Consider the following 25,327-nt stretch of genomic DNA (forward strand, 5'->3'; position numbering starts at 1 on the left):
AATGTGCAAAGTAATTTATTCTGATTATATGCAAAACAAAACTGGCAAAACTGGTAAAACTGGTAAAAAAAAAACACACGCACACACACCTGAGAAAATGAAAATGGGCATCAAATAAAATGCGAAACGGCCGCCAAGTGTCAAAAAAAGAGCGAGAAAGTCAAGTGCACAGAGAATTAAGTTCTGCACCTGGCCGCTACTGCCCTCGGCAGCCCTTCAGATACACCCAGAAAAAGGGCCGTAAAAATTTTATGTAGCTATAATTTAGCTTTAAAATCGCGTAGGAGGGAAGAGCAGAGCAGAGCAGAGCAGAGCCATCTCGGGAGAGCTGCACGCATTTAAACGGAAATAAAATAAAATTACAAAAAGTGCGCAACTTTTTGACGTAGCGATTGTTATCCTCGGTTTCTGTTCGCTGTTGCTTTCGAGTTTCCTTTGGCCGAGGGTCGAAACGGCTGTCAGAAAGTGATTTAGAAACTATGCCATGACCCACAGGCCACCTTCTGGCCGAGCTCTCAGCCCCGGACTACCTTGATATCTCCGACTCTGGCATTTGTTTGTTGTCGGTTGTCGGCTGTCGGCCGGCTGTCGTTGGTGGCTATAAAGTTGAATTTAAATTGTGCTTTTTCGGTATTCTCGCATTCAATTCAATGGAGTTGGGCAATAGAGATACCTTCCAATGAATTGAGTATCGAATTGTTGGCTGAACATTTGAACAGAACATTTCTGTGGCCCGGCAGCCCTGTCTGTTAATTGGAGCCAAATTCCTGCCACATTACAATCGAACTCTAGGCTGGAGCCACAGGCGCCAAACGAGCATAACTCTTATATGTATGTAGTTCCAGCAAACTCATACACACAAGATCAGACACACACGTATTCACGAAAATATGCTGAAAATGTCAAAACGTCGTTTACATATTTAATGCCTCTAACGGGCTTAATCAACATTACAAAGTAATTAGAGTTAATTCTTTTGTACTTGAACGCACATCAGAGCAAGAGCCAAAGCCAGACAGCCACCCGTACAGCCGCCCAAGCCCAAGTCAGACCAGAGACACCTGGAAGCAAGGCACACGGCATTCGGTCTCGGGGCTCGGCATTTTAGTCAGCCGCAGTCGAAAGGTGCTTACGCATGTTGGCAGTGACAGTGACAGCAATGAGGATGACACTGACTATGACGATGGCGATGACGATGACACCGACGATATTTGTAAACTGTTGCGCGGCAATTTGCATGGTTAATTATCTATTAACTTGGGCATAACTTTTGTACAGCCATTCAGTCGTGTGGAGCGGGAGAGCACTCGCTCGGCTGGATCTGTTCGCTAGCAAATGGCCGCACATGCAAATGCCAGAAAGAAGACTCCAACTCTGTCGGGAGCAGACAAAAATATATACATCCGTTTCCGCTGTTGTCCTCGTCGCAGTAGCTTTCATTGTCGGTTATGTAAAAGGTAAAGCGCACTGCAGAGACGGACGTAAAAAGACAAAAGCTGCTTAGCTGAATTATATAAAGACGAACCATTGATACCCTAACCATCGGGACTTGCCTGAGAATGTGATAGGTCTGAGGATGCATCGCAGCTGTCGAGTTACTAAGAAGTCGTCAGGATAAATAAATATCTATAGCTCCAAAACTGTTTCCCTGCCGCATCCCAGTCACCGTAACCGATGAAACTTTCCCTGTTTTATAATGGGATAGGGTATAAGAGCAGCATCAGCGGAAACAAGTTTATGGTAATCTTAATGCTTAAAGCTTTCCTTTGTTTTGGTGCCGCTGCATGCCGTAAACTTCACTTATTAAATATTTGTGCTTAATTAAAAATTTAATTCTTACAACACGGCAGCACCGGCGACAAGGAGTGAACTGGAGTTAAGACTACTTAACATGGCGAAAGCCAGAGTTCAAACAGGCTGGCGTTAGGCTTAAGATTTAAGAGGATGGAGTAATATCCTCTCGAAAGTAGATAATCTAAACACTCGGCTCCCTCGCGACGATAAGAGTAAAATATCGGAGGGCGACCTACAACATTTGTATATAATACAGAGATATTGACTGTGAGAGAAAGAGTTGGATATGATTTATATTTTCTAGTTGTAATACATCTATTTCTAGATTAGCTTAAGAGATTTTAGTGGTCGTTTCTAGGGTACTAGACCAATCGGAGAACCTCTGTGCCTCTGTGTTCCCATAATCCATTTGAATTCATTTTCGGTTAATTTTTAAGAGCCCACAATCGATCTCCATTATTGACACATTTTTGACAAATTACCAGATAGCCGCAGAGTTGCGTGGGCACGGCCACGGCCATGGCCCCGTGCTGTGGCCAACAGTTGGAGAGTCCTTTTTTCGTTTTCTTAGTCCGTTTCAGTTTTGTGGATATCTGAAACGTGTCTGGCATTTCAAAACCTGCCAACACAAAAGGTTTTCGTCCGTCTGGCCCACCTTTCTGACTTGCCAAATGAAAAAGGGTCAACGATTTGCGTATTATTTGCTTTATTTTCATTTTCATTTTCAATACTCGTACGCACATGCTGCCACTGCCACTGTCGCTGCCGCTGCCCGACCCTTGTCAAGTGCAAAGGTCTGGTGGCTCATTGCTAGGCAATGAATGCCTCCCTCGATGCTCAATGCTCGATGCTCGGTGCTCGGTGCTCGATGCTACGCAAATATTGCCGCAATTGCTGACGGTAGTCCCATAGTCCTTTCTGCCATTCTGGCTCGCTCGCTTTAGTGGCATGTTGTGTCCTTGCTCCGCTTCTTTCGCATTTCAGTTCATTTCTGGCCTTAATTATGTGCGGCACTGAGCAAACAACAAATGCACAGGCGCCCGGGCACACATGCCATGCCCGCCCTGCCGTGCACATGCAGCTGCAGCTCTCAGTTAATTGCTCATGCCACTCGGAGCTCTGCGCCACTTGACCGACCTGCCACTGCAGAGACGGCCTGCGCCGCCTGCCCCTTCTTACTGTGCCGCCGTTGGTCTTAGGCCAACTAGGTCTGACACTATTTAAACTAAACGCTCGCCTAAACTTAAAATCATATTCCGCCCAGAGAAAGGAGAAAGAGAATGTTGCTTCTCCGGTGCCCTGCGGCCGGAATTTCGTTATTTAAAAGCCAAGCAACAGCAACGGCCTTTGTCTGCGCTTGACCCTCTGTCCTCTGTCACAATCCGCAGCTCTGTCTCTGTTTCTGTCTCTCGACCCGCCAGTCCCTGTTTATTTGTGCCTTTTCGTTGGTCCAACTGAGTCTGCCACTGCCACTGCCCCTGCCTCGGCCTCTGCCTCTGCCTCTGATCTGCTGTTCTGCTATTCTGCCGTTGCAGAATATTGTGGAAGAGGTAAGCTTTGATGTCCTCTTATCAGTTCATCGCCCTGGATTCTGTCATGCTCGAGAATCGGTCGAAAAGGGTTCTTCTCATTGCTGCCGAGGTTAAGTCCCTTTAGAGATGAAGAGATAGTTTTCCCTTTGCCAGATTCACATGGCAATAAGGGATAACTCGTAATGGAAAAACTTGGTTTGCAGTGAAAGCTCCCGTGGGCGGACACGCAAAGAGGGCAAGAGAGGGATGGGCAAATAATACTTAATTTGTACCTTTATGCACTATTTAATCAATTAATTAACTGGTTATCGGTACAGAGTATATTTTATAGTTTTATTTTTAAAATTTAAAAGATTATATGCTTAGCAAAATAAGATTCCGGGCACATTAAAGGCCCTTTACCCCTGAATTCCTCAAATGGCCATCAAGGAGTTGGAACCCGCAGCCTGAATGTGTTCTCAGTGTTCGCCAGAGGAATTTTTCATGGAAAATGTTGGCAAAGTGCATTCCAGGAGCTCTTTTCGTAATGGTTACTGCTGTCGATTTACTTGGGGCAAACAATGCAGGTAATAATGAGAGCCTGGGCCAACGGCAAGGACAGCTACCGCGACGGGGACTCACGCCGCCCAAAAATGCCACTTCCTGCTACTTAATTTCCGTTTCAAGTGAATTTCCTTGCTGCTAATTTTGTTGCCCACACACAAACACACATACACACGCAAACACATACCTGACTTGGCCAAAAGCACGTGCTGAAATGGAAACTGGGCCACACGGATGCGGACACGGACACGGACACGGACACGGACATTGCTTTCATGCTCTGCCTCTTCGTCCAGTGATTTTCGCCGGTTTGCCATTTGTTTAGCGCATAGTTTTCTTAGCCCGAAAACAAAGCAGAGCCCGAAACAAAGCGAAAACTTTAATATCCGTGCTCAATGGCACAACAGCAACAAGCTATACGGCGGACAATGCTCACTTCAATGTCTATTGATGGGCCACGTGTGTGTGTGTGTGTTTGTGTGTGTGTGCCCTATACCATTTAATCTGTCTATCGCACTCGCTTTCAGTGTGCGGTTTCGTTTATGCGCAGAAAATGAACAAATTTCACGAGTTTGCTCCCCCGAACCGCATCTAAATTAAAAATTCAGTTGTACCGCATTCGAGATAATTCTATTTAATTGATAGCGAATCTTCTGCAGAAGCGTTTCTTTGGATTAAAGTGATTCCCCGTCCGTTTCGTAAGTGTATTTTGGGGAATCCGAACTTTGGAGGGCGCATAAACAGAGGAATTCTGGGTTAGGATTGTGTTTCTGCCTCCGCTTGGCCGCATATTAAGCCATTGTGAGCCTTGCCAGCACGCTTTTAGCCCCAAATTCAACGAGTTAGCGTCTCAGACAAAACTTTTTTAACTGAGCAGCAGCATAAAAGCTCCTCGGCCATTACTATCATTCACAGATGTAGCAGCAACAGCAGCAGCAGCAGCAACAGCAACAGCAGAAACAACAATAACTGACTGCTATTATGGTGGCTTAGTCGGGTCTGGGCCTGGATCCTGGTCCTAGTCCCGGGCCTGGTCCTGTTCCTGGTCTTGGACCTGCTGCTGCTGCTGGTGCTGGGGCTGTGCCTGAGTGTTTGCTGCCATTTTTATTTGCAGGGCAAATGTGCATTGAGCATTTGTGTCTCTATCTCTGGGAAGTGAGCCTGGGGCCAGGGATGAAGGGAGGCCAGGTCCCGAGTCTGCTTTTGTGCGCATTGTTTGTGGCTCATTGTCTTGCCACTGGTTGCAGTTTATACTCGGTGCTCTGTACTCCTTGTCCTGTGCCATACATACCGTATGTATGCTGCATGCAGCATTTAGTATCTGCGGTTAGCATTCCGACTGCTGTTTGTCTCTGTTTGGGCTCAGATCCCGACCTCAAGGAGCAAGGATGTTTGCCCTACACCGTTCCGGGAAGCTCGCTACCGATCCAGAGCTGCAGAACCACCGAGCTAATGTGAAATATGCATGCTTAATTGTAATTCTAAATCCGAAACCACGGCACATTAGTTGCCCCGGCCCCGGTGGCAGTCACTGTTGCAAATTAACATCAATAATAAATTTCGATTTGCAGCAATTACGATGGGTCTCTCGGTAATGGGATGGTGGTCATGGGAGTTGCCTTATCCACGATGAACGGAGTGCTGAACGATGCATTTGGCATCGAGCTTAGCTCTACTTATTTACTCGTACACAAAAACATATACATGCATATAATATACATATGCATATATTTATTTAAATGCCATACAAATTGATTGATTTATTATGTATTCATGTGCGTATCTATGGGGAGTGGGGAGTGGGTAGTGAGTGGGCTATGAGTGCGTGCTGCTCGATGGGAAAGCATTTCGAAAACTATTCCACTTGCATTATATTCGACTGAAGTGCGGATACGGCTGTTAAATGTAATACAAATATTTCCACGCAGGGCTATTTAGAAAAAATCAATGTTTATGGTAATCCCGATGCCATAAACGTCACATGTATGCCGCCCCCAAAGGCCACGGCGGCCCCAACCGCAGCGGTAAGTCATCCTTTGCGCCCGGCTGTAAAGCCACAGAACCAACCGAATGAAATGCAATGATTTGGATTTAAATTAATTAATGAATAGCCAGACAAATCATCTTATCATATCTGATAAATTACATTAAAATTGCATTATGTCCACACAAGTGAGAGAAGATTTGCATTGGATTTGGGCGTATTTATTCAGAACACTGCAAACAATGTGTAATCAGATAGACTTCTATGGCATGCAAATTAAATGTAAGCGGACTAAAGTCAAAATTGTGAATTCCCCAAAGTGTCAGGCATCAGAATATGAAAATAGGATTAGTTGAAGCCATGCATTGTCCGATTACTCCTGTGATATGGTATTAGTGATGATATTACCTCCCAAATAAGGAATAGCATATTAATTTCATATCTATTTTGCCTCATCAAAACACTACAAAAACGTCCAATTTATTGCTAATTAGTTTCGCAGTCAAAATTGATGATTCTGATATGAGGATATTTTTACCACAACATTTTTAAAAACTCCAATCCAAAATAATTTAAAAAAAAATACCATTTTAATTTAATTTAAATTCTCATAATTTGTCCAACGTCTTACATTTTCATTTATGTTTTGTAGTATTTATTATTTTGCCTCGTTTATAATTTGATTTCTTTCCACTTTTATTTGTATTTTGAAGGATCTTGATTCTTTCCTCGATGAGGGATCTGGAGCGGTATGTTTTACTATTGAAATCTTTTGTTTTTCCCACTATAATTTCAACTTTTTTCCCTCCCCACTTTGGCTGTTCGTTCTGGTCCTAAGGGCGAGCCCTTCGAAGAGTCTACGGAACTGAATATTTTAAGCGATGACTTTTGGTCCTCCGCGGATGAGGTTAGTCTGGGGTTGGCCGCAAAAAAGCAGTGCCAGAAGAGTACAATTAAATAGAGCAAATTGCAGTGTAATACTCATTGAGAAATGCGTTTGCAGTGGCATTGTTTTGGTATTGCTATTGACAGTGCTCTTGAAAGAGCCATAAAACCAGGGCCAGAATCGGTCAGTGTGGGTCAACACTGTGGTCGACTGTCGACTGCACTTTGCATAATTAAATATTTATATTTAGTTATAAGTTAATTTGGCTCTGGCTCACTGCCAGGTCCAGACTCGCAGACGGAGTCGGCGGCGGAGGCGGGGGCGGAGGCGGAGCGGGGAAAATCGATCGATGCAACAACTATTTGCACTCACGTCTTAATGAGTTTTCAATAAGCAAACGATATTCGTTCTCCTCTCCGTCCACAGGCAACGGACATCTTCGACGCCAGTGGCATGCAGCCCCCAGGACAGACGCAGTACACGCACGAGAGACGTAAGTGCAGTGCCAGACCTCATCTGGACCCCAATTAGGAGATATGCTAATGCAACTTCCACTTCCACTTCCATTTCCACTCCGCTTTAATCCTTGCAGCATATCGCGGCATCAAGGGCGAGAAGGGTGAGCGCGGACCAAAGGGCGACAGTATACGTGGCCCCCCCGGGCCGCCGGGTCCACCTGGACCCAAGGGCGAAGCGGCTGCCTATCCACCCTTTGTCGAGACAACGAGTGCGGGGGCTGTGAGTATCCAAATATTAAAATTGGGAAATATTTGCCGTTGGCCGTTGGCATGGCCCTGGTAATGTGATCCCTACGAAATGCTGATTCTTCTCTCTCTTTCAGAAATACACTGGCGAATGTACATGTAATGCGTCTGATATCCTAGAAGCCATCAAGGACAACGAGTCGTTGCGGGAGACGTTGCGCGGTGCGCCCGGTACGCAGGGCAAGGACGGGAAGCCAGGCACCCCTGGTCACACCGTAAGTAGAGCCGCCGCACTGTCTTCGCCCATATCCTGGGACACATCTCGTTCCCTTCCCCCTGGACGGAGTCCGCTCATCATCTGTGTTCTGTGTGTATGTGGGGCAATTCCGAGCTACAACGGGTTGCCTAAAAGGCAATATTTGACATGAATCTAACACATTTTCAATTTCATTACACACATCGTCTAATCTTCAAGAGTGAGAGTGCCTGGTGGCGGATGGCGGACGGCTGGCCGGACCTAAAGGGGCTCCACTCCCTCGATGTTTTCCTATGTCAAACATCATAATTTGCACTGTGCATCTGCGTGGAGTGGAATGGAGTGGAGATGTGTTTGGTGTCTGTCTGTGTGCCTGTGCGTGTAACCGGAAATGGAAAAAACGTTAACGCACACACTCACACACACACACACAGAGATAGGAAGAGACACACACACACATAAAGAGAGTGTGATAGAGGGAGAGAGAGAGAGAGAGAGATGAGAAGAAAGCGAGAAAACGACAAAATGAAAATGGAACGAATCGTAACGTAACGAAAATTTCTTTATGCGCCAGCTCACGCTTAAACACTTATCCACTCTCCGGGTGCTACTCGTTATATTATCTCATCAACTGAGAACGTCTTTGGTAACCATAAGAGTTCCGTACGTCCGCACAAAGGGACTACGGCTGTGTCTATGGCTGCGTGGGTGTGAGTGGGGCAGGGGTCTGTCTGAACTACACTTGACTGTACTTTCCATTTACTTCATGTGATGTGTACACCACTCTACCTCTTTCTCCCATGCCTCTATGGTTCTGTGTCTCTGTCTCTATGTGTGTGTGTGTGCGGGTCAAAGGCAAAGTCCACAATGTTACAACAAGATGACTGCCTGGCCTTTGCTCCACTCTACTCTTAAGTCCACTCCACTCACTTAAGTGCTTATCACGCAACAGAGCCAAAGTTTGAGAAGCTAACCGAAAATATAAGAAGACCTTCCTACAAAATGTTGAATTCATGTCCATTACTCTAGGAATTATTCAAAAAGCAAAAGGAAGCCAAAGACAGAGTGCTTGCCCAGTTCTTTCCACCATCCACCATCCACTCTACACTGTACACTCTACACTCTCCATCCAATCTGAAACAGTCTGTCCTCATTTGGGCCACTCTAGCAACCTGTGGAACGCAGCCTCTTCAATACACTGCAATACATCAAAAGGAAAGCGGTATGCCAGCGAGACATTCTGCGGTCCATCGCAAGCAGCTAACAGCTAGGGAAATATTCCGAGCCTATGCCCAGCCTATGCCTATGCCTATCCTATCCCCACCGCAGGGAATGTCTTCTAAGTCAACCCAGTACTTTGCTGACCCACCCATCGGGTTTTTGTCCGGGCCCAGTCCCAGTCCCAAAGGCTTCGCTTGCTGAGAAATATGGCCAGCTGGCGCGCATACCGGAAATTCCTGCGACAACTTTGTTGCCCTACTGCTAATCCCTTAACTAATAGCAATTAATTTAAAAGACGACGATAAGCAACAGCTACAACCCAACATCAGCAACGACAAGAACGACAAGAACAGGAGCACGGACCGAGCGAGGCACGCAAATGGCTCACAGCGTGACCATTTTGCATAAGATTAAGAACATTCGGAGACACATTTTTTGTGTACCCATCCATGTCGCTGCCGCTATTGGAATGCCCAACCAAGTCCCTGGCCCAAACCGCAGGACGGGACCAGGACGGGCCCAGCCCCGGTCTAGGGCCCGCGTAGATTAATGAGCTCGGACTGAATCGCAACGATTATGTAAATCGGCCACACGGCCAGTTAAAGCCCAAGCTCAGGCCCAAGCCCAGGCCCAGGCCCAGCCCTGGCCCAGAAGAGTCCTTTGAAATGCTTGTGGCCAAATGTTGTAGCCACCAGCTAGACCCCTTAGAAACCGTAGACGTAGACCGATACGTAGATACGTAGACTTGTAGCACTATATGCACGCCCACTAATGTGATTTATTTCTCTGTCGCTGCCGGCGACATTCTCCTCCTCCCCGCTTCTCTTTTCTTCTCCTATATTTCCGCTTACGTTTATCCAGGGAGCCACCGGCGTGCCTGGAGCTCGAGGCGCCCGGGGATCCGAAGGTGCCCAGGGACAGAAGGGCGAGCCAGGCGTCGATGGTCTGCCCGGAGTCGCGGGTCCACCGGGACCAGCAGGCCCGCCTGGTTTGCCAGAGAACTACGATGTAAGTATCCTTCAAGATATAACCTATTTAAATTACTATAAAGATGCGAATACGCCGTCATTGTAAAACAATGAATGTACGAGTATTCAACGAATACTCTTATTGCAATGGGTGTTTCATGTGGAGCATAATCTACCAATAAGATGTCAGTAGCCAGAATAGTTAATTCAAATCCACAAAAGGCCCAACCTTAGCATACAGCTTAGGATATAATGCTATCGATTACATATTGAAATTAATAATTTAAAATAATAACTTTTACTACAGAGTTGTCGTTCTGCTTGTCCTATTCTTTGATTACATCTAAATAATATACATCATCTCTCAGTATTAAATAATATATTCATAAGTATACCCAATGGAACATACCAACTAAATCTTGATTAAAGTAGTCTTATCAGCGTGGCAGAATATTTCTTTGTCATATATGTATAAGCCCTCTGAAACACCCACAAACTTTGGCTTAGCCAGAGTTCTAAGTCTCAGTAAGTATTTCATCTAGTATTAAGAATTTTAAGCTGCATAATACCCTGGTAATATTGTTTCTCCTAAAAAGATCAAAGTAAAAAAAAAACCATGCATTCAGTGGAAATTACCTTTCTCTTTAAGAGGTTAATTTAAAGAGTTTTTAAAATAATATATTGCCAGATTACCAGGGTATTCGTAATTCGGTCACAATCCGAGGATAATATACTTTTAAAATTTTTTTTTTTTTTATTATATTTGGATTTGGTTCTGACTCAAAATTGCACCTTTTACACTGGGCAAACAGAGGCGCGTTTGTTAATGCAGCCTTGCAGGTTGGTGTCCGGGTCCCCATCCGTCTTCGTTCTGGTCTCCGTCTGTTTTCAATCACGCACATCTTTATGAATTGGCACGGCCCTCGACTGGGTCTGGGTCTGGGTCTGGGCGCGCGGTAAACGTCCGTCGTGTTTTACAAGCCACACAATTTGCCTAAACTAATTTCCTTCCTGGCGAGCAGAGCCAGAGCAACTGTGAAAAATTACCACTCGGATTGGGCACAGACCTGCTCCATTCCCATTCCGGGCATGGCGTCACGCCAGTCGTTGCGGAGCGAGGAGCGAGGAGCCAGGAGCTGCCTGCCACAGGAGCTGGCGAGCACGTTCTGGCGCTTTCAGTGTCGTTGTCGTTGTCGTTGTCGCTGGCACCGCTGCCACAAATGGTCTATCTCTGCTAATAATCTTAAAACCGCAAAGGTTATTCCACAACAACATCAACAATTTCCCTGCGAAATGCCTGAAACGTAAGCGTCTCGAGCACGCGAGTCAAAGTCAAGTCAAGCCTAGCCCTAGCTCATGGGCTTCTTCCAGGCCCAATTCCGGGGCCCCGCATGTCGATGCCGCTGCCGCTGCTGCTGCCACTGCCGCTGCCAGACCTCCAGCCAGCTTGTGGCAATTACCGTTATCAGCGCACGGCGCGCGGTTCACGCGGTTAAATGCGGTAACACGCACACAGATACTGGCACCCACTCACTCACTCACTCACTCACTCACCAACCCACCTACACATCAGTGCTGGCATCCTGGCATCCTGGCCGTATCGCTGCCACTCTTAACCCTTTCATGCAAGAGTGAAACTTTTCTTCCTGCCGCCCCGGCTTTATCGCCGCATTTCAACGCCGTATGTTGGCTTCTCCCCCTCTACCCCTCTGCCCATCTCCACGCTCCCACTCAACCCACCGTCTAACTGGGGGAGAGTTCCATGGGAGTGACGAGGAGACCGGGCCGTAATCATTATCGCACTGTTACGTTTATGAAAGTGTCAAGCTACTTGTGGTCGACGGAGCGGCAGTAAAAATCAGACACTCTCGTCTCTCGGCTCTCGACTGTAGCCTGCCTGTTGGCGTCTGGCGGCCCTTCCATTGTTTAATGTCGGAGGGTTTATCATCATTATCATCGTGGCAGAGCCGGCCTTTGGTGGCGATGCTTAAAAGCTTTTCGCTTGCCTCTGTTGTTGCTCTTGTAGGGTGTGGTACCCCTTGGACATACACAGGGTAAGCGGTGTCTGGAGACTCGCCAATAAGGGAATTGGTTTTCTTTTTCCCCCCCCCAGCTATCGATGGCTTTGTGAATTTGAATATACCCGAAATATGGATCAGAATAAGGTCCATATGGGTCACACTTCAAGAAACATAAAATATTATACATTTAAATGTTTTGTATGCATCGTGATTATAGGGTAGAATGATGGCCGATTTTCGCATGGCGTTCTTATTCGTAAAAGTTTTTAAAAGCCACGATTTGGGACTTTGGGGAGGCAATGCTTTTATATTTTATGTTTATTAGAGAGACTTTTGATTGTTGACATGTCTGTTTCAGATCTTTTATTCAGAAATCAAATTATATACATATCCGTATATGTATGTACATATATCTATCCATATCCCCATAATTGTGCCTCGTCTTGTAAAAGTTGCAATTTTGAGAGTATCTTTTAATTTCATACTTTTCGCCATCGAAGTGAATTCATCTAATAATACGCTCTAATTTCACGCTCATTGCTCTATAATCGTATACTTTAAACGTAAATCGAATCGAAAATTATGTATTTTATATAACAATCAACACATAAATAACAGATAAATTGGAATCCTACCAGGACTTTCAAGGTACAACCATTTTAACAATTCCATTTTATGTTCCCACAACTAAAACGACTAAGAAAAAAAAGACAAATATATATGAGAAAAAAAAGGCAAAAGGTTGGCTCCGGGTAAGCAATGGCCACAACACTTAATGGACTAGAACCACTTGGCATCATTAGCCCCGCCCCCCAATCTGGGGGAAGATCATTAATCAAATTTCCGCCGTAGATACACCTCCATACGGCCGTATCTGTATGTTAGTGTGTCTGCGGCATGTGTCCCTCGTCAAAAGGGGCTGCCGGCTGCCGACTGCCGGCTGCCCGCTGCTGCTGGTTAAAAAATGTGGGCCCCAGAATACATGTATCGAAAATAAATTGTACAACAAGCAAATATTTAACAAATTACTATGCCTGCCGTCTCTCCCCCCTCCGCCCCCCACACACACACACACATCAACACACACACACACAGGAGTCCTTAATGGTCAACTCGATGGGCACATTCCGAGGCACGACGCAGCCAGGACCCAAAGGTGTGTCCGGCGAGAAAGGTGAAGCGGGCCAGAAGGGCGAACGCGGCGATCCGGTAAGTCAGAGGGCATGTCTAATAAATGGCCCAAGTATTCCCCAACTCCTATTCCTTATACTCCTCCTACTCATAGTCCAATGTGCGTATCCCTCGGCGCACGTGTGTGGGTGTACGAGAATATATATTATATATAATATATATTATAAAGTGTGCAGGCGCCCACACGATTGTTGTTTCAAATATATAATAATTTCTGCCCTATTGACTGCTCAATTGATTTTGAGGCTCCTCAAAAGGGCAGCCAGGGCAGCCAGGGCAGCCAGGGCAGCCAGGGCAGGTCGCTGGCTGTTCCTGGTCAAATGCGCAAATGGTTGGGGAATATTCCCTGCTTGTATGTGTGTGTCACACGTATTAGTGCGTCCGCTCCAAAGGGTATACTTAAGGAAACCCTTGTACTTTTCTGATGTGCTTGAACCGCCTACCAAAAGTAGTTGCTGAGCATTTGCGCTGGTAAAACTCAGTTATTAGCCAAATGTTATAAATACTTGTTAGACAAATGAATAGCCTGGTAGTAACCCTTAAGTACTTCCCTGATTCCAAGCTAAATTGTTGCCAATTTGATAAACAGTCATATTTTGTGCGGGGCGTGGGGCACGGGCTGGGAGCTAGATGCTACACGGGGTCTCGCTCCAGCTGGGCGCCTCCCCGTTTTCATATTTATGGCCATCGCAGTCATTTGTGCGGTCGTCCAGCAGGAAATACCCAATTTGGAACATAAATATCTATCAGCAGCCAGTCCCGAAATGCGTCACTTGAGACGCTCCCGATATCTGATGATTCCCGCTGGTCGGGGGACAATTTGTGTGCGTTTATAGCTCATTTGATTTTCAGTGGATACGATCGCAGGGGTGCCGTGTGGACTAGTTCCTGGATGTGGCATGGCATCGGCATGTCACACACTGGATCCTGAATACAGTCTGGATACAGCTGGGAAGCAGTCACTCCGTCAGCAGTGAGCATTAACTATTTCGTGTCCTTTCGTTTCGTTTCGTTTCGTTTCGTTTCTTTTCAGTTCTTGTTGGCATTATTTTCATAATAAGTTTTGGCCATTTGGGGAGCTCATCCTGCTTAGGCGACGCTTACTTCCTTGCCATTACCCTGTATGCCATTTAGCAGCTTAGTTGGGGTGGCTTTGCACCCTCAGATGTTGTCCCATAGTTGCCCTAGGACCCTCGCTCTATCCCTCGTTAGCGTGGGGCGTGCACACTCGTATTTCTTTTATGTGCAACCTCAAAACTTAAATCTGGCAACAGGGCTCGCGTAATATGTTTGGTCGTCTGTTCGTCTGTTTGTTTGTGTTTCTGGTCGGCCTGGTGGCCTGTCTGACGGTTTCCGGTGTCGCAGATTACTCTTCGAAATCGGATGCAGCACACCTCCACCTACCGCAGAGCCATCCAATTTGGAGCCTCCAGAGACTTACACGACCTTTGATATGAGTAATATATATGCGGCTTGTGGCAAAAGAATCTTACGCCAGTCTTCACCTCGGGGCAGGGCCTATTTTAAGTAGTTTCCCCATTGTGGCCACACCCGGAATTAATCGTGCGTGAAATAAAAAGAAATTATGCAAAAAGCTCCTCACAATCTCCTCCTGCTTCAGTGGAAACACATTATGTAAAAATCGATTCGGATTTTATGATAAATTTACGCCCAATTTGTCGAGGGGAGGCTGAGGCTGATGCCGAGGCGGAGGCGGAAGGAAGTTTCTTTCCGCTCTCCCATATCCCGCTTCGTTATTGCACTACAATTTTCGGAAAACTAATATGGAAATTAGCATTTTAAACGTATGAATACACGCACAATTAGGTTCATTTCATTAAACCTAAAAAAGAGACACATCCCCAAGTCTTAACCTTCACCCTCCCTCTGGAGGTCTTCGAAAGACAGCCTCCGGAGCATTCGCGCGCACTGTGTTAGGGCGAATTACACACAGATACTCGTACATGTGTGCTTGTGCTTGTGTATCTTTGTGTGCCTGTGTGCGTGGCTTATTAATTATTCATTAGTTGGTATTAAGTTGGCGATATGGAGATGGAGATGGAGATGGAGCTGGGTCTGGGCCCAGGGTGGGTCAAACCGAAAGGAAAACAGGAGTCGGATCATCCACAAGCTTGAGCCGCCTCAGAGCCGCCTCCGAGCTGCTTCCACAACCAAATCCAAATGTTGGGGAAGGCGCGTGCAAATTTATGGCGAACCATTTAAGGCGCTGATGATGTGGAAGACGACGCTGGGGATGAATCGAGTCGGCACACCCGCTGGGTAGAAGCCGGAGCGGGGTATGGGGCTGCAAACTTCCACAAAGGAGGAAGCTGAGGAGACCCAAAAGGAATATGGTTTTTGTGTTTTCGGGCTTGTCACCGAGCTGTGGTGCATACATTCGGGCGCATAAATTTCCCCAAGCGGTGCGGTGCGGTGCGGTGCGTGTGTGGGTGCGGGATTTCGGAATTGATTTGATTTCAAAATGAGTTTGAATTGAATTTTTTCTGTCGTCGACAAAACGTTTGAAATTGAGTTTTACGGCCAAATTAGGCGAGAGGCTGAGGCTGTACCCGAGACCCCAATCCCCAATACCCGTTCCACTCCTAAACTGATTCCTTTCCCTTTCCCCATACGCATTCCCATTCCCCTCGGGCCACATGTAGCGTATATTTAAGCCCGTAAATCATTTCACACACTTGCTTTCTTTCCGGCCCCGCCTTCTGCTAGGGTCACAAAGGTGCGCATGGGTCCAACGGCGCAAAGGGTGAGCCCGGTGAGCCAGGAACTCCCGGACTGCCCGGCCTCCCGGGCCAGGCTGGCCAGCCGGGCGGACTCGAGGGCCTTTCCGCCAACGGAACCAAGGGCGAGAAGGGTGAAAAGGGCATGCGAGGACGTCGCGGCGGCACCGGATCCACTGGACCAATTGGACCGCCTGGCAAGCCAGGAGCCATGGGCGATATTGGACACTCGGTAAGCACTGTACTGGAGAGGAGCTACTCGTAACTTTTGCCTGCATATTCATGAGGCTGACCAACTTTCACATGCTTTCACCCATTTGGGCCCTGCTGTTGTTGCTCCTCCTTTTGTTGTTGATGCGGAGAGAGAGAGAGAGAGAGAGAGAGAGCGAGAGAGAGAGAGAAAGCGAAAGAGTTCAGATACAAACAGATAGACAGACAGCTTTTGGCCGCATTCGCGATGTAGACAATCAGGGTAAGAGTAAGAGATTGGGATTGGGCCCAGACTGAGGAAGATGCAAAAACGAAAGCGGCACTCAACTTGGCGAAATAAACTCAAACGAAAAGTATTTTAAGTGCATTTTCATCACGGTTATTCAGGACGCGGCAGGCAGGCAGTCAGTGCACGATTCCAATTGCAGTTTACCCAGAAATTCCGCCATTATTCCGCAATAACAACACTAAGCAACAGCAACAGAAACAGTAACAGAAACATCAGTGGCAACAACAGCAGTGGCAACAAAAGCAGAGGCACTGGAACCGGCACTGCCACTGGCACTAGCAGCTCCAGCCATGGCAGTGGCAACAAAGAGTAACTTTCCTTTTTGGCCGTGTCTGAGTCAGTGAATCGAGAGGCAGGCGCGTGTGCCTGCCTCTCTGTGCCAACTGGCATCGCTTACCGCTTCAAATCAGAGTCAAGCAACGTATTTACATGGACTGCAGCGTCGGAGTGGCGGCCAAAGGGAAACTTTGGCTCAATTGCCGGAACGAGCAACGGGGAAACAAAAGCATTGCGACTAGAAAATTGTTGCACTCCAAACGGCAAAAGTTTGGCCATTTTGGCCATAGTTCAACTTGCCCTAGTGGGCCAGGCGTGGGCCAGGCGTGGGCTCTTACCGTTGCCTTACGGATGCCTCCTTGGCTCAGCCTCGTTTGCAACAGACATTACGTTCGTGCGGCCGTTGCTGCCAATGATCTTATAATTTTACCCGAACTTTCCCACTTACGGCAAGTCGAGTGTGATTTTTGTTTGCTACGTGCTCGCACAGCATATTTGTGGCACTGTAATTTGCAGTAATTTCAATAATTGCACGTATCTAATGAACTCTGAGAAGCCTCTAAGAACTCTAAGGGCCGCGGCGGTGAGGCATCGAAGTTTGAGGTTCACTCTGGCAAAGCACAGAGTCAAAGATCTGACATCATTCAAGAATCTCAACATATAATCCCACGATTTAATCGATTCGCAGGGCCGACCCGGCATGACAGGACCAAAGGGTGAGATGGGACCGAAGGGTCCAAAAGGAGACACTGGCGGTCGCGAAGGGGTAAGTGTGCACAAGAATCCGTTTACTTTCGGGACAATGGTGATCGATCACCGAAACGACATGTCTCCTCCCAGCCCAAAGGTGACAAGGGTGACACTGGCCAGGACGGACGCGACGGCCTGCCAGGTCCTCCGGGACTACCCGCATCGGGCGGCGGGGACGGAGACAGCAGTGGAGTCCAGTACATACCAATGGCTGGACCGCCTGGTCCCCCGGGACCCCCCGGCCTGCCGGGACTGTCGATAACCGGCCCCAAGGGCGAGCCGGGCATGGACTCGCGGAGCTTCTTTGGCGACGCCTCGTACTACGGCCGACCAGGTGAGTGGGCTCCGCCGTGCAGGCGTCGGGCCAGGTTGTAAATATGTCCAGTGCCAGAATAGTTAGGTGCCTGTAGTTGTGCCTTGAACAATCATACAATACCTGTACATAATTAGCATTCTCCTAGCCCGAGCCAAACCAAACCAAACCAAACCAAACCACAGAAAACCAAAAACCAATCAATCGAATTCATTTGTATCGTACTCGTCATCAAGGTGCGCGCTCATCTTTAGACGAACTCAAAGCCCTGCGAGAGCTGCAAGATCTGCGCGATCGGCCCGACGGCACAGCCGGTAAACGAACCCACTAAATCTCAACTCCATCCACAGTAGCCCTAGTAGCATTAGCCCCTTGAATGCCCGTGTCATTTGAATGTGCCCGTAGCATGACTTTCCCTTTGGGCCACACCTCTCCCTCTCCCACTGCCACTTTATCACTTTCACGGAATGCCGCCCCAACACCCCACCCACTCGCGCACGTAGTGAATGGAGCGCTCTGCTTCCCATATTTGCACATCATCATTAACTCATTTTCCCCCGTTGATAGAGTACAACATGTAAACACTTTGCGTATTCGAGTATTTTAACACCGTCATGCCTTTTTTCGTTTCTCCGGGAAACGCACACGAGTCATGTGCCACCTACATTATGTTTTACTGACTCGTAGCCTGGAATTCGAATATATTTGCCATATTTTGGGTATACTTTTTTTGTGTGTTTGTGCCCTGGTGATACCTATGTGGAAATAGAAAACAAGAACTTATTCATGCTAAAACTGTTTAAATCGTAACATATCTGCGCTTTTTATTTCGCTATTTATTTTGGGGTCTATGGAAGTGAAAACAAAATAAATGTACAACATTTTGTAGCTCGGAAATTAAATGTTAGCATGTTAAATATATAACATATGTACAAAATCTATTGTAACCACGGTTGCCGTATCGTATGCCGTATTAAAATGTTAGCTTGAAACAGTGGTTATATATTTATTTTCCATTGCAAATTAATTTCATAAATTTTAGAAAATTTAAATGTGTTCCAGACAGTTCCAGTCTTTAGGCTGGATACATGTATCTTGTATCGCTTGTTATATTTTGTATTCTTTTTTAATCGACACATCGTAGTGCCATTAAGTTTCTTAAATTACTGTAGCTATGTAGAACACAGGGAAATCGAAAAAAAATGTAGTTTTGAGACCTTTTGGGCGTCCATATAATGCACATTCCATCCTTGCAGAGGCTCCTCGCCAGCCGGGACACTCACATAAGCACGAAGAGGCCTTGGGGCCAGCAGTGGGCGAGGAACCATACTTTTCGGCCTCATCGTCGAACATAAACATGAAGATTGTGCCCGGCGCAGTCACCTTCCAGAATATCGATGAAATGACAAAGGTGGGACCGGCGGATAACCTCCCTTGGATAAATTTGGAATCTCGCATTTATTTTTAAACGCTTTAAATACTCGTGCACGTATCTTCTGCAGAAATCGGCACTCAACCCGCCTGGAACACTGGCCTACATCACCGAGGAGGAGGCGCTCCTTGTGCGCGTCAACAAGGGATGGCAATACATTGCGGTGAGTCCTCGGATCGGGGCTGGGGCTGGAGATTTGGTTGGGGATTGGGTCCAGGAAGGGAGCTGGATTTGATTTCTGGCTCCTAAGCAAACAGGCTAAAAGCGGGTGGCACTTTTAAAATGCCAAATATGACAAGCGCTGAGCACGCTGGCGGGCGGTTATTATTTTATAGAGCCACCTCCGAGCGGCTGAGTGATGTTCCATTATGGCCATGTGCCCCATGAACCGAACACAAGACAAAACCGAATAAAATGCATATAAAAATAGAAGAGGAGACCCAAGGCACCAGCAATGGTCCCCAATCCCCGGTTCCCGTTCTCCCCTCTCCCCTCTCCGTTCTCCGTTCTTATTTATTTATTTATTTTTCTTGGCTGCCATAAAATAAGGTTTGTTTGGCATTGCCCTTGTATCGACTCGAATCGACTCGAGTCGACTCGTTTTTTATTTGCACATTAAATGTTGCAGACGTACGGACTGATTGCCCCATGGAATCGCAACTGTCGCACATACGAGCATGTGGAATGTGCGTATCCGGGGATGTCTGGGTGCGTGTGGCCCGTTATTCAATTATATTGACTTGAGCTTGGCTTTTCACTTGTCCCAGTTAACGGATACAAGAACATCCTCAGACTCAGACTCAGACTCAGCCTCAGCCTCAGAGTCAGACTCAAGGGGAGTTGCAAAGGACATATGGCATGTGGCATGTGGCAGGCAATTCGATGTTACACACAGGACAAGACACAGACCCTCGGACGGCAGGCAGCTTTCAAACATTTATTGACGAAATATAAAACATGCATCCAGCGATCGGGGGGGACCCGCCTTGGAGTCATAAACTGCCGCAGCAGATTAAAAATAATATTAAACGGAAATCGAAGGTTTTATTATCGTCCCTTGGACACTCGGGGCAGGGAGGCAGGATCCTACTTCCTACACCCTAAATTCGCCAGTGCCACAAGCCAATTAATCTTGCCTGTCGCCACAGCGCACTGTGGGTCCTGGCCAAGGTGAACAGCTACTTGCCACTAGCCACTAGCCACTTGCCACTGGCCGCTGGAAACTGGACACTGGACCCTGCTATGCTACATGGCAATTTGCCACGCTCAGCATTTGTGAAGGATTCTCAAATTACACGCAAAATTGCTCGATTTCCCAGAAGCTTGTTAAACATTAAAGTGGCCACAATTTCTGCTGCTTGCGTCTTTATTGAAATCTAAAAATGGAGAACGGAAAATGAAAGAGAAAACTAGTGCCAGCTTTTGTGCCTAAAATGTACAATATTCTCGGAATTGGGTAGCAAAAAAAAAAAAAAAAGAAAGGAAAAAACTGCTCAAGATTCGATTTCCGCTTCCGTTGATGCAAGCACAAAAGCCAGCACAGCGGGGGCAGGGCACAGAGCTGGTCCTGGCTCCTGGCTCCTGGCGCCTGGCTCCCTGTTCCTGGCAAACTGTGCCTGGCATGTGCATAAGACGGCCCCCGAATGAAACTGAAGTCTCTTGCCTTTGACGGCAGCATTTAAATACTTTTTGACAACAAAAACCCCAACGCAGGACCATGAACTGTCAGGGTGCAGGGTACTCACTTACTCATACTCTTACTCTTACTCGTACTTGTGCTCGTAATACGGCAAAATCGAGCCGGAGCAAAGCCCCTTTGTTGCCCTACTAACTGGCATTTGCATTTCGGATTCGTCTGGGCCCTACACAGCTGTAGCTGTCTGCCCGAGATACTTGTACTCGTAGTCGTACTTTCTTGTAGCCGAGGCGGCGCCAGTCTAATTAGATTTCAGTACACGAGTCGACTACTTAAAGTTCAAAATAGTAATTAAAACTTTTGTCAGACGACGACGACGACGACGACGCGTCGGCGGCGGCGGCTGCGACAGCGCCAAAGCCAGACTTGGGGACAGACCCGAGCCGCGCATTATGGCACGACACTCGGGAGGGATGGCAGTCGAAAATTTGACCCTAATTCCGTACAAAAAAGCGAGCGCAGGACTGGAGCTGTTTGCTACATATTTCCCTACACGTAATGCAAATATTTGAGCAAAAGTTTCAATACAAGAGCACTGATTTCATCTCATAATGGGGCGAGTCCTGGGCTCTTTGCTCCTTGTCCTTGCTGAAATATTAACTACTTTGAAAGGGTTGTCGTTCGCATTGTCGTTGTCGTTGTCGTTGTCTCCGCCGATGACGATACCCATGCTGATGATGATGCCGGTGCTTGTGCGGAAGGATATTTGTGCAGAGCTCTTGTTTTATTAATTACAAATTCATCAAACGCTTGTTTGTCTGCCAGCCTCTTAATTACGTTTTCACATTTAATTCCCGTTTGTCTCCTCCATCTTATTTGACGCAGCTGGGAACCCTGGTGCCGATCGCCACGCCCGCCCCGCCCACCACGGTGGCGCCATCAATGCGCTTCGACCTGCAATCGAAGAACCTGCTGAACAGTCCACCACCCCCCCTCAACACGCCCACGGTGAGTGCCCCCATTGTTGCTTACGATACAAACAAAATACATATGCACATATGCGCGTATGTACATATGTACATATATTTTACATTCTGTCACATCGGATAATGGCATTGATGCAGAGAACAATTGAGTAGTGCTTGAAATGGGATTGTGAAATCAGAGTCCCATCTGTGATTCCCTTTGAATTATGTATATTATTCGAGGGGAGAGCGATAGCGAGAGCGAGAGAGAGTTAATTGTACTCGACTTTTCCTCGTTGAAATATGAATAATTCATGAATCGCGCTGCTCAACCCTTCACGCGCATCAAGGGTCAAGGGCAAACACTTGTATCGATTTGTCTGCATGAATGTCGTTACTCCGCTGAGGTGTCTCTAACAAAAACTTGGACTCAGCTGAGAAACTCCAAGCTATCCATCCTCTAAACTATCCATACTTATCTATAAGAAAGGCAAAAGTGTTGTTTCTAATTCCATATCAAATGCGAAGCAGTGTTGTTAATAAACCCTACTAAACCTATCTATAATTAATTATCGTTAAATGCAGTTTACCACCGCGCCCGAATACGAAACGGTAATTAAATCCATAATATGGCATACCATATGGCATACAGTATCGTAGCGTAGCGTAGAGTGAAAGTAACCAACCAAAAACCAATTCGAAAAACTCGAAATATTGTAAAATTAACGCATCTCCTGCACAATCACATACACAGACACAGACACACACACACTCTCTTGTTGAATAAATAATTTGATTTTGTTTGCTGGTCAATGAAAATATTTCTAATTAGCGAAATTGCATTTTGAGTTCTGTTGCACACGGAACAATTGGTGTAGTTTGATTTTCTGTCTGCTTTTGTCTCTCACTCTCTCTGTGTGTGTTTTTTCCGCCCACCCACGCCCATTGGCGGTTTTGTGTTCTCATTCGACCAATCCAGTGGAGACTGAGACCGTCTTTTATCCATATTGAAACTCGTTTTATATGTACTAGTACTATATGTATATGTATGTTGGATGATTTGCTTTTTAACTAGACGCTTCTTGATTGAATTTTTTGTCATTTGTTTTGGGTAATCGTAATCCTTGAAGCTTTGTTCTCAGCGCATCTCTTATGAAAGCACAGATCACGGTTGTTGAGAGCTCCAACTCCTCTCCTCCTGTGCTTGGTGTTAGAATGCGAAACTTTCATTATGAATATCCATCTCTATCTCTACTAAATTGAACATATTTTTGCCCCACACTCCTCGGCTGCGTCTTCCAAACAAAATTAACGGGGATTACCAACGAAATGCCTTAAAATATGTAATTAAAATCACATTTCTAGTGGTATCCGCGAATGGTGAGTCCTGAATTTCAATTACCTAAGAATCGACCCTTGTGCTCCTCTCCGTCTTGAGTGTTTTTCCCCTGAGTTTCGCTTTAATTATTTTCTCTATCCCGTATTCCGTATCCCGTATTCCCCCCGGCCGCATGCAGGCAATTATTTGAAATATTTTACTATCCATTACATCCACTTATCATTTTTTCAAGTCCCCCCCACCGCCCCCACAATTTTGTTGGCCAAAGACCTTTGTTGTTCAAACTCAAACAATTTCTGGCTATTAAATTCTGTATTAATTAGATCTTAAAATGCTTGACATAAATTCCGCATTAATTTCCTGACATATTTTCCTGGATCTACATCTGCCCCGCCACCGTCTTCGCTGGAACAGCTCCGCGTGGCCGCATTGAACGAGCCCTCCGTCGGCGACCTGCAGGGAATCCGCGGCGCGGACTTTGCCTGCTACCGGCAGGGGAGACGAGCCGGTCTGCTGGGCACCTTCAAGGCGTTCCTCTCCTCCAGGTGAGTAGCGCGTCGAGTGTGTCTTATCTTCTTCTAGATTTTGTACGCGTATTAGCCGTGTTTTCATGCTTAGTTTTTGGCTCTGGCATTAAGCCTCCTCGCAATCCGAGCGTACAGCCATACCAGCCGTGTTCGGCATCGCTCATACGCCACGTGGCTCAGCCGACACTCGGGAAACTCATTAGTTGACGCATAATCTTGATATCTGGGCGAGAGCCAAGGGGAACAGGGCTCAAAATATGAACAAAAGCTTCTGAAAACAATTTCGTGCAATTTATTTACACAGCGCCAGCTGAATGGGAAGTACGAGTACTTCGGCAAGCAGGCTGGCAGGGTGGCAGGGAGGCAGGGAGGCGCTAAATATATGAAGGAAAAACATGAATAAATAAGCGAATATAGGGGGGTGCGGGAAACGCACGCAGTGAGGCGCCGGCACCTGCCCCTTAGACTTCTTTTGATGGCCGTTTGTTTGCTCGCATGTAATTGCCGCTCGTATGATGGCCATAACCTGCTCCTTGCATTACTAGCTAGCACATAAATGAAACGCTGATTTTCGCCCACAGGGTACAGAACCTGGACTCCATTGTCCGTCCGGCTGACCGGGACCTGCCCGTGGTGAACACGCGCGGCGATGTGCTCTTCAACTCGTGGAAGGGCATCTTCAACGGACAGGGCGGCTTCTTCTCCCAGGCGCCGCGCATCTACAGCTTCAGCGGCAAGAATGTGATGACGGATCCGCTATGGTAAGACGGTTCGTTATCTCCCAAAGAAGCTGCTCACATTCTCTTCAACTGCAGGCCCTTGAAGATGGTTTGGCATGGATCGCTGCCCAATGGAGAGCGCTCCATGGACACATACTGCGACGCCTGGCACTCGAGTGCCCACGACAAGAGCGGGTACGCCAGCGATCTGGCAGGCCATAAGCTGCTCGAACAGAAGCGCCAGCCCTGCGATGGCAAGCTGATTGTGCTCTGCGTGGAGGCCCTCTCTCAGGATCGGAAGCGGAAGAAGCGGGACGCCAGCGACAGGTAGTTACACGTGTACGGTTTGGCATTATTGATTTGGCATTAACGTTTTATGGCCCGCCCAAACTTTGCTCATTATCCCCCCTCCCCCCGCCCCACACGACAGTCACAGCTATGGCCACAGTCACAGTCGTGGTCCCAGTCGCAGCCAGAATCTGGAGTTCCGCACAGCAGAGGAGTATGCAGCGCATTTGGACGATTTACTGCTGTAAGCGCGGGGTCGCAGCAAGAACAATACCAAACCATTCTCATACATAAAACAGGAACCAGAACGAGAACCACAACAGAAACAAGAACAAGAACAAGAACCAGAACCAGAACAAGGCAAATCACGGACACAGACATACCACACCCACATTAAATGTAAACGTAAATCATGGCCATGCATATAATCAGCGAATTCCAAACAGAAACCAAAAAGAGAATACTCAGACGACAGATGGAGGATGCATATAAACACATACTCGTACAATATATTACCGTACACATAAATACTACTCGTAGGTAATGCCTAATATATATTTCGAAATACGATACATACCACATATATATATCGGAGATATATATATATACATATATATATATGTATATCATATGTACTTTATGTTCAGTACAAGGCAAGAGAAATTTTTTTTTTTGAAGCAGGAAATCGTATTCGTAGTTTGTAATTTGTACTTTGTAACCTAATGTTAGCCGTAACTTAATAATG

General features: G+C 46.7%; 1 protein-coding gene across 1 annotated transcript in view; it reads left to right on the forward strand.

The window, feature by feature from the left end:
- The window catches only part of LOC6595956 (collagen alpha-1(XV) chain), a 55,711-nt gene extending 30,881 nt beyond the window's left edge, over positions 1 to 24,830 (forward strand). The window contains exons 5-23 of the mRNA XM_026989725.1: positions 5,798 to 5,893; positions 6,567 to 6,602; positions 6,692 to 6,760; positions 7,166 to 7,232; positions 7,332 to 7,477; positions 7,581 to 7,718; positions 9,782 to 9,928; positions 13,005 to 13,118; positions 15,828 to 16,070; positions 17,302 to 17,379; positions 17,454 to 17,697; positions 17,913 to 17,990; positions 18,933 to 19,087; positions 19,179 to 19,271; positions 21,630 to 21,752; positions 23,463 to 23,593; positions 24,157 to 24,336; positions 24,391 to 24,621; positions 24,725 to 24,830. Coding sequence (XP_026845526.1) covers positions 5,798 to 5,893; positions 6,567 to 6,602; positions 6,692 to 6,760; positions 7,166 to 7,232; positions 7,332 to 7,477; positions 7,581 to 7,718; positions 9,782 to 9,928; positions 13,005 to 13,118; positions 15,828 to 16,070; positions 17,302 to 17,379; positions 17,454 to 17,697; positions 17,913 to 17,990; positions 18,933 to 19,087; positions 19,179 to 19,271; positions 21,630 to 21,752; positions 23,463 to 23,593; positions 24,157 to 24,336; positions 24,391 to 24,621; positions 24,725 to 24,830 — 2,475 coding nt within the window. The remainder of the gene's footprint in view (positions 1 to 5,797; positions 5,894 to 6,566; positions 6,603 to 6,691; positions 6,761 to 7,165; positions 7,233 to 7,331; positions 7,478 to 7,580; positions 7,719 to 9,781; positions 9,929 to 13,004; positions 13,119 to 15,827; positions 16,071 to 17,301; positions 17,380 to 17,453; positions 17,698 to 17,912; positions 17,991 to 18,932; positions 19,088 to 19,178; positions 19,272 to 21,629; positions 21,753 to 23,462; positions 23,594 to 24,156; positions 24,337 to 24,390; positions 24,622 to 24,724) is intronic.
- Positions 24,831 to 25,327: the final 497 nt, after the last annotated feature.

Source organism: Drosophila persimilis, unplaced genomic scaffold (assembly GCF_003286085.1).
Source record: "Drosophila persimilis strain 14011-0111.01,24,50 unplaced genomic scaffold, DperRS2 tig00000431-arrow-pilon, whole genome shotgun sequence".
In the NCBI taxonomy this organism is placed as follows: Eukaryota; Metazoa; Arthropoda; class Insecta; order Diptera; family Drosophilidae; genus Drosophila; species Drosophila persimilis.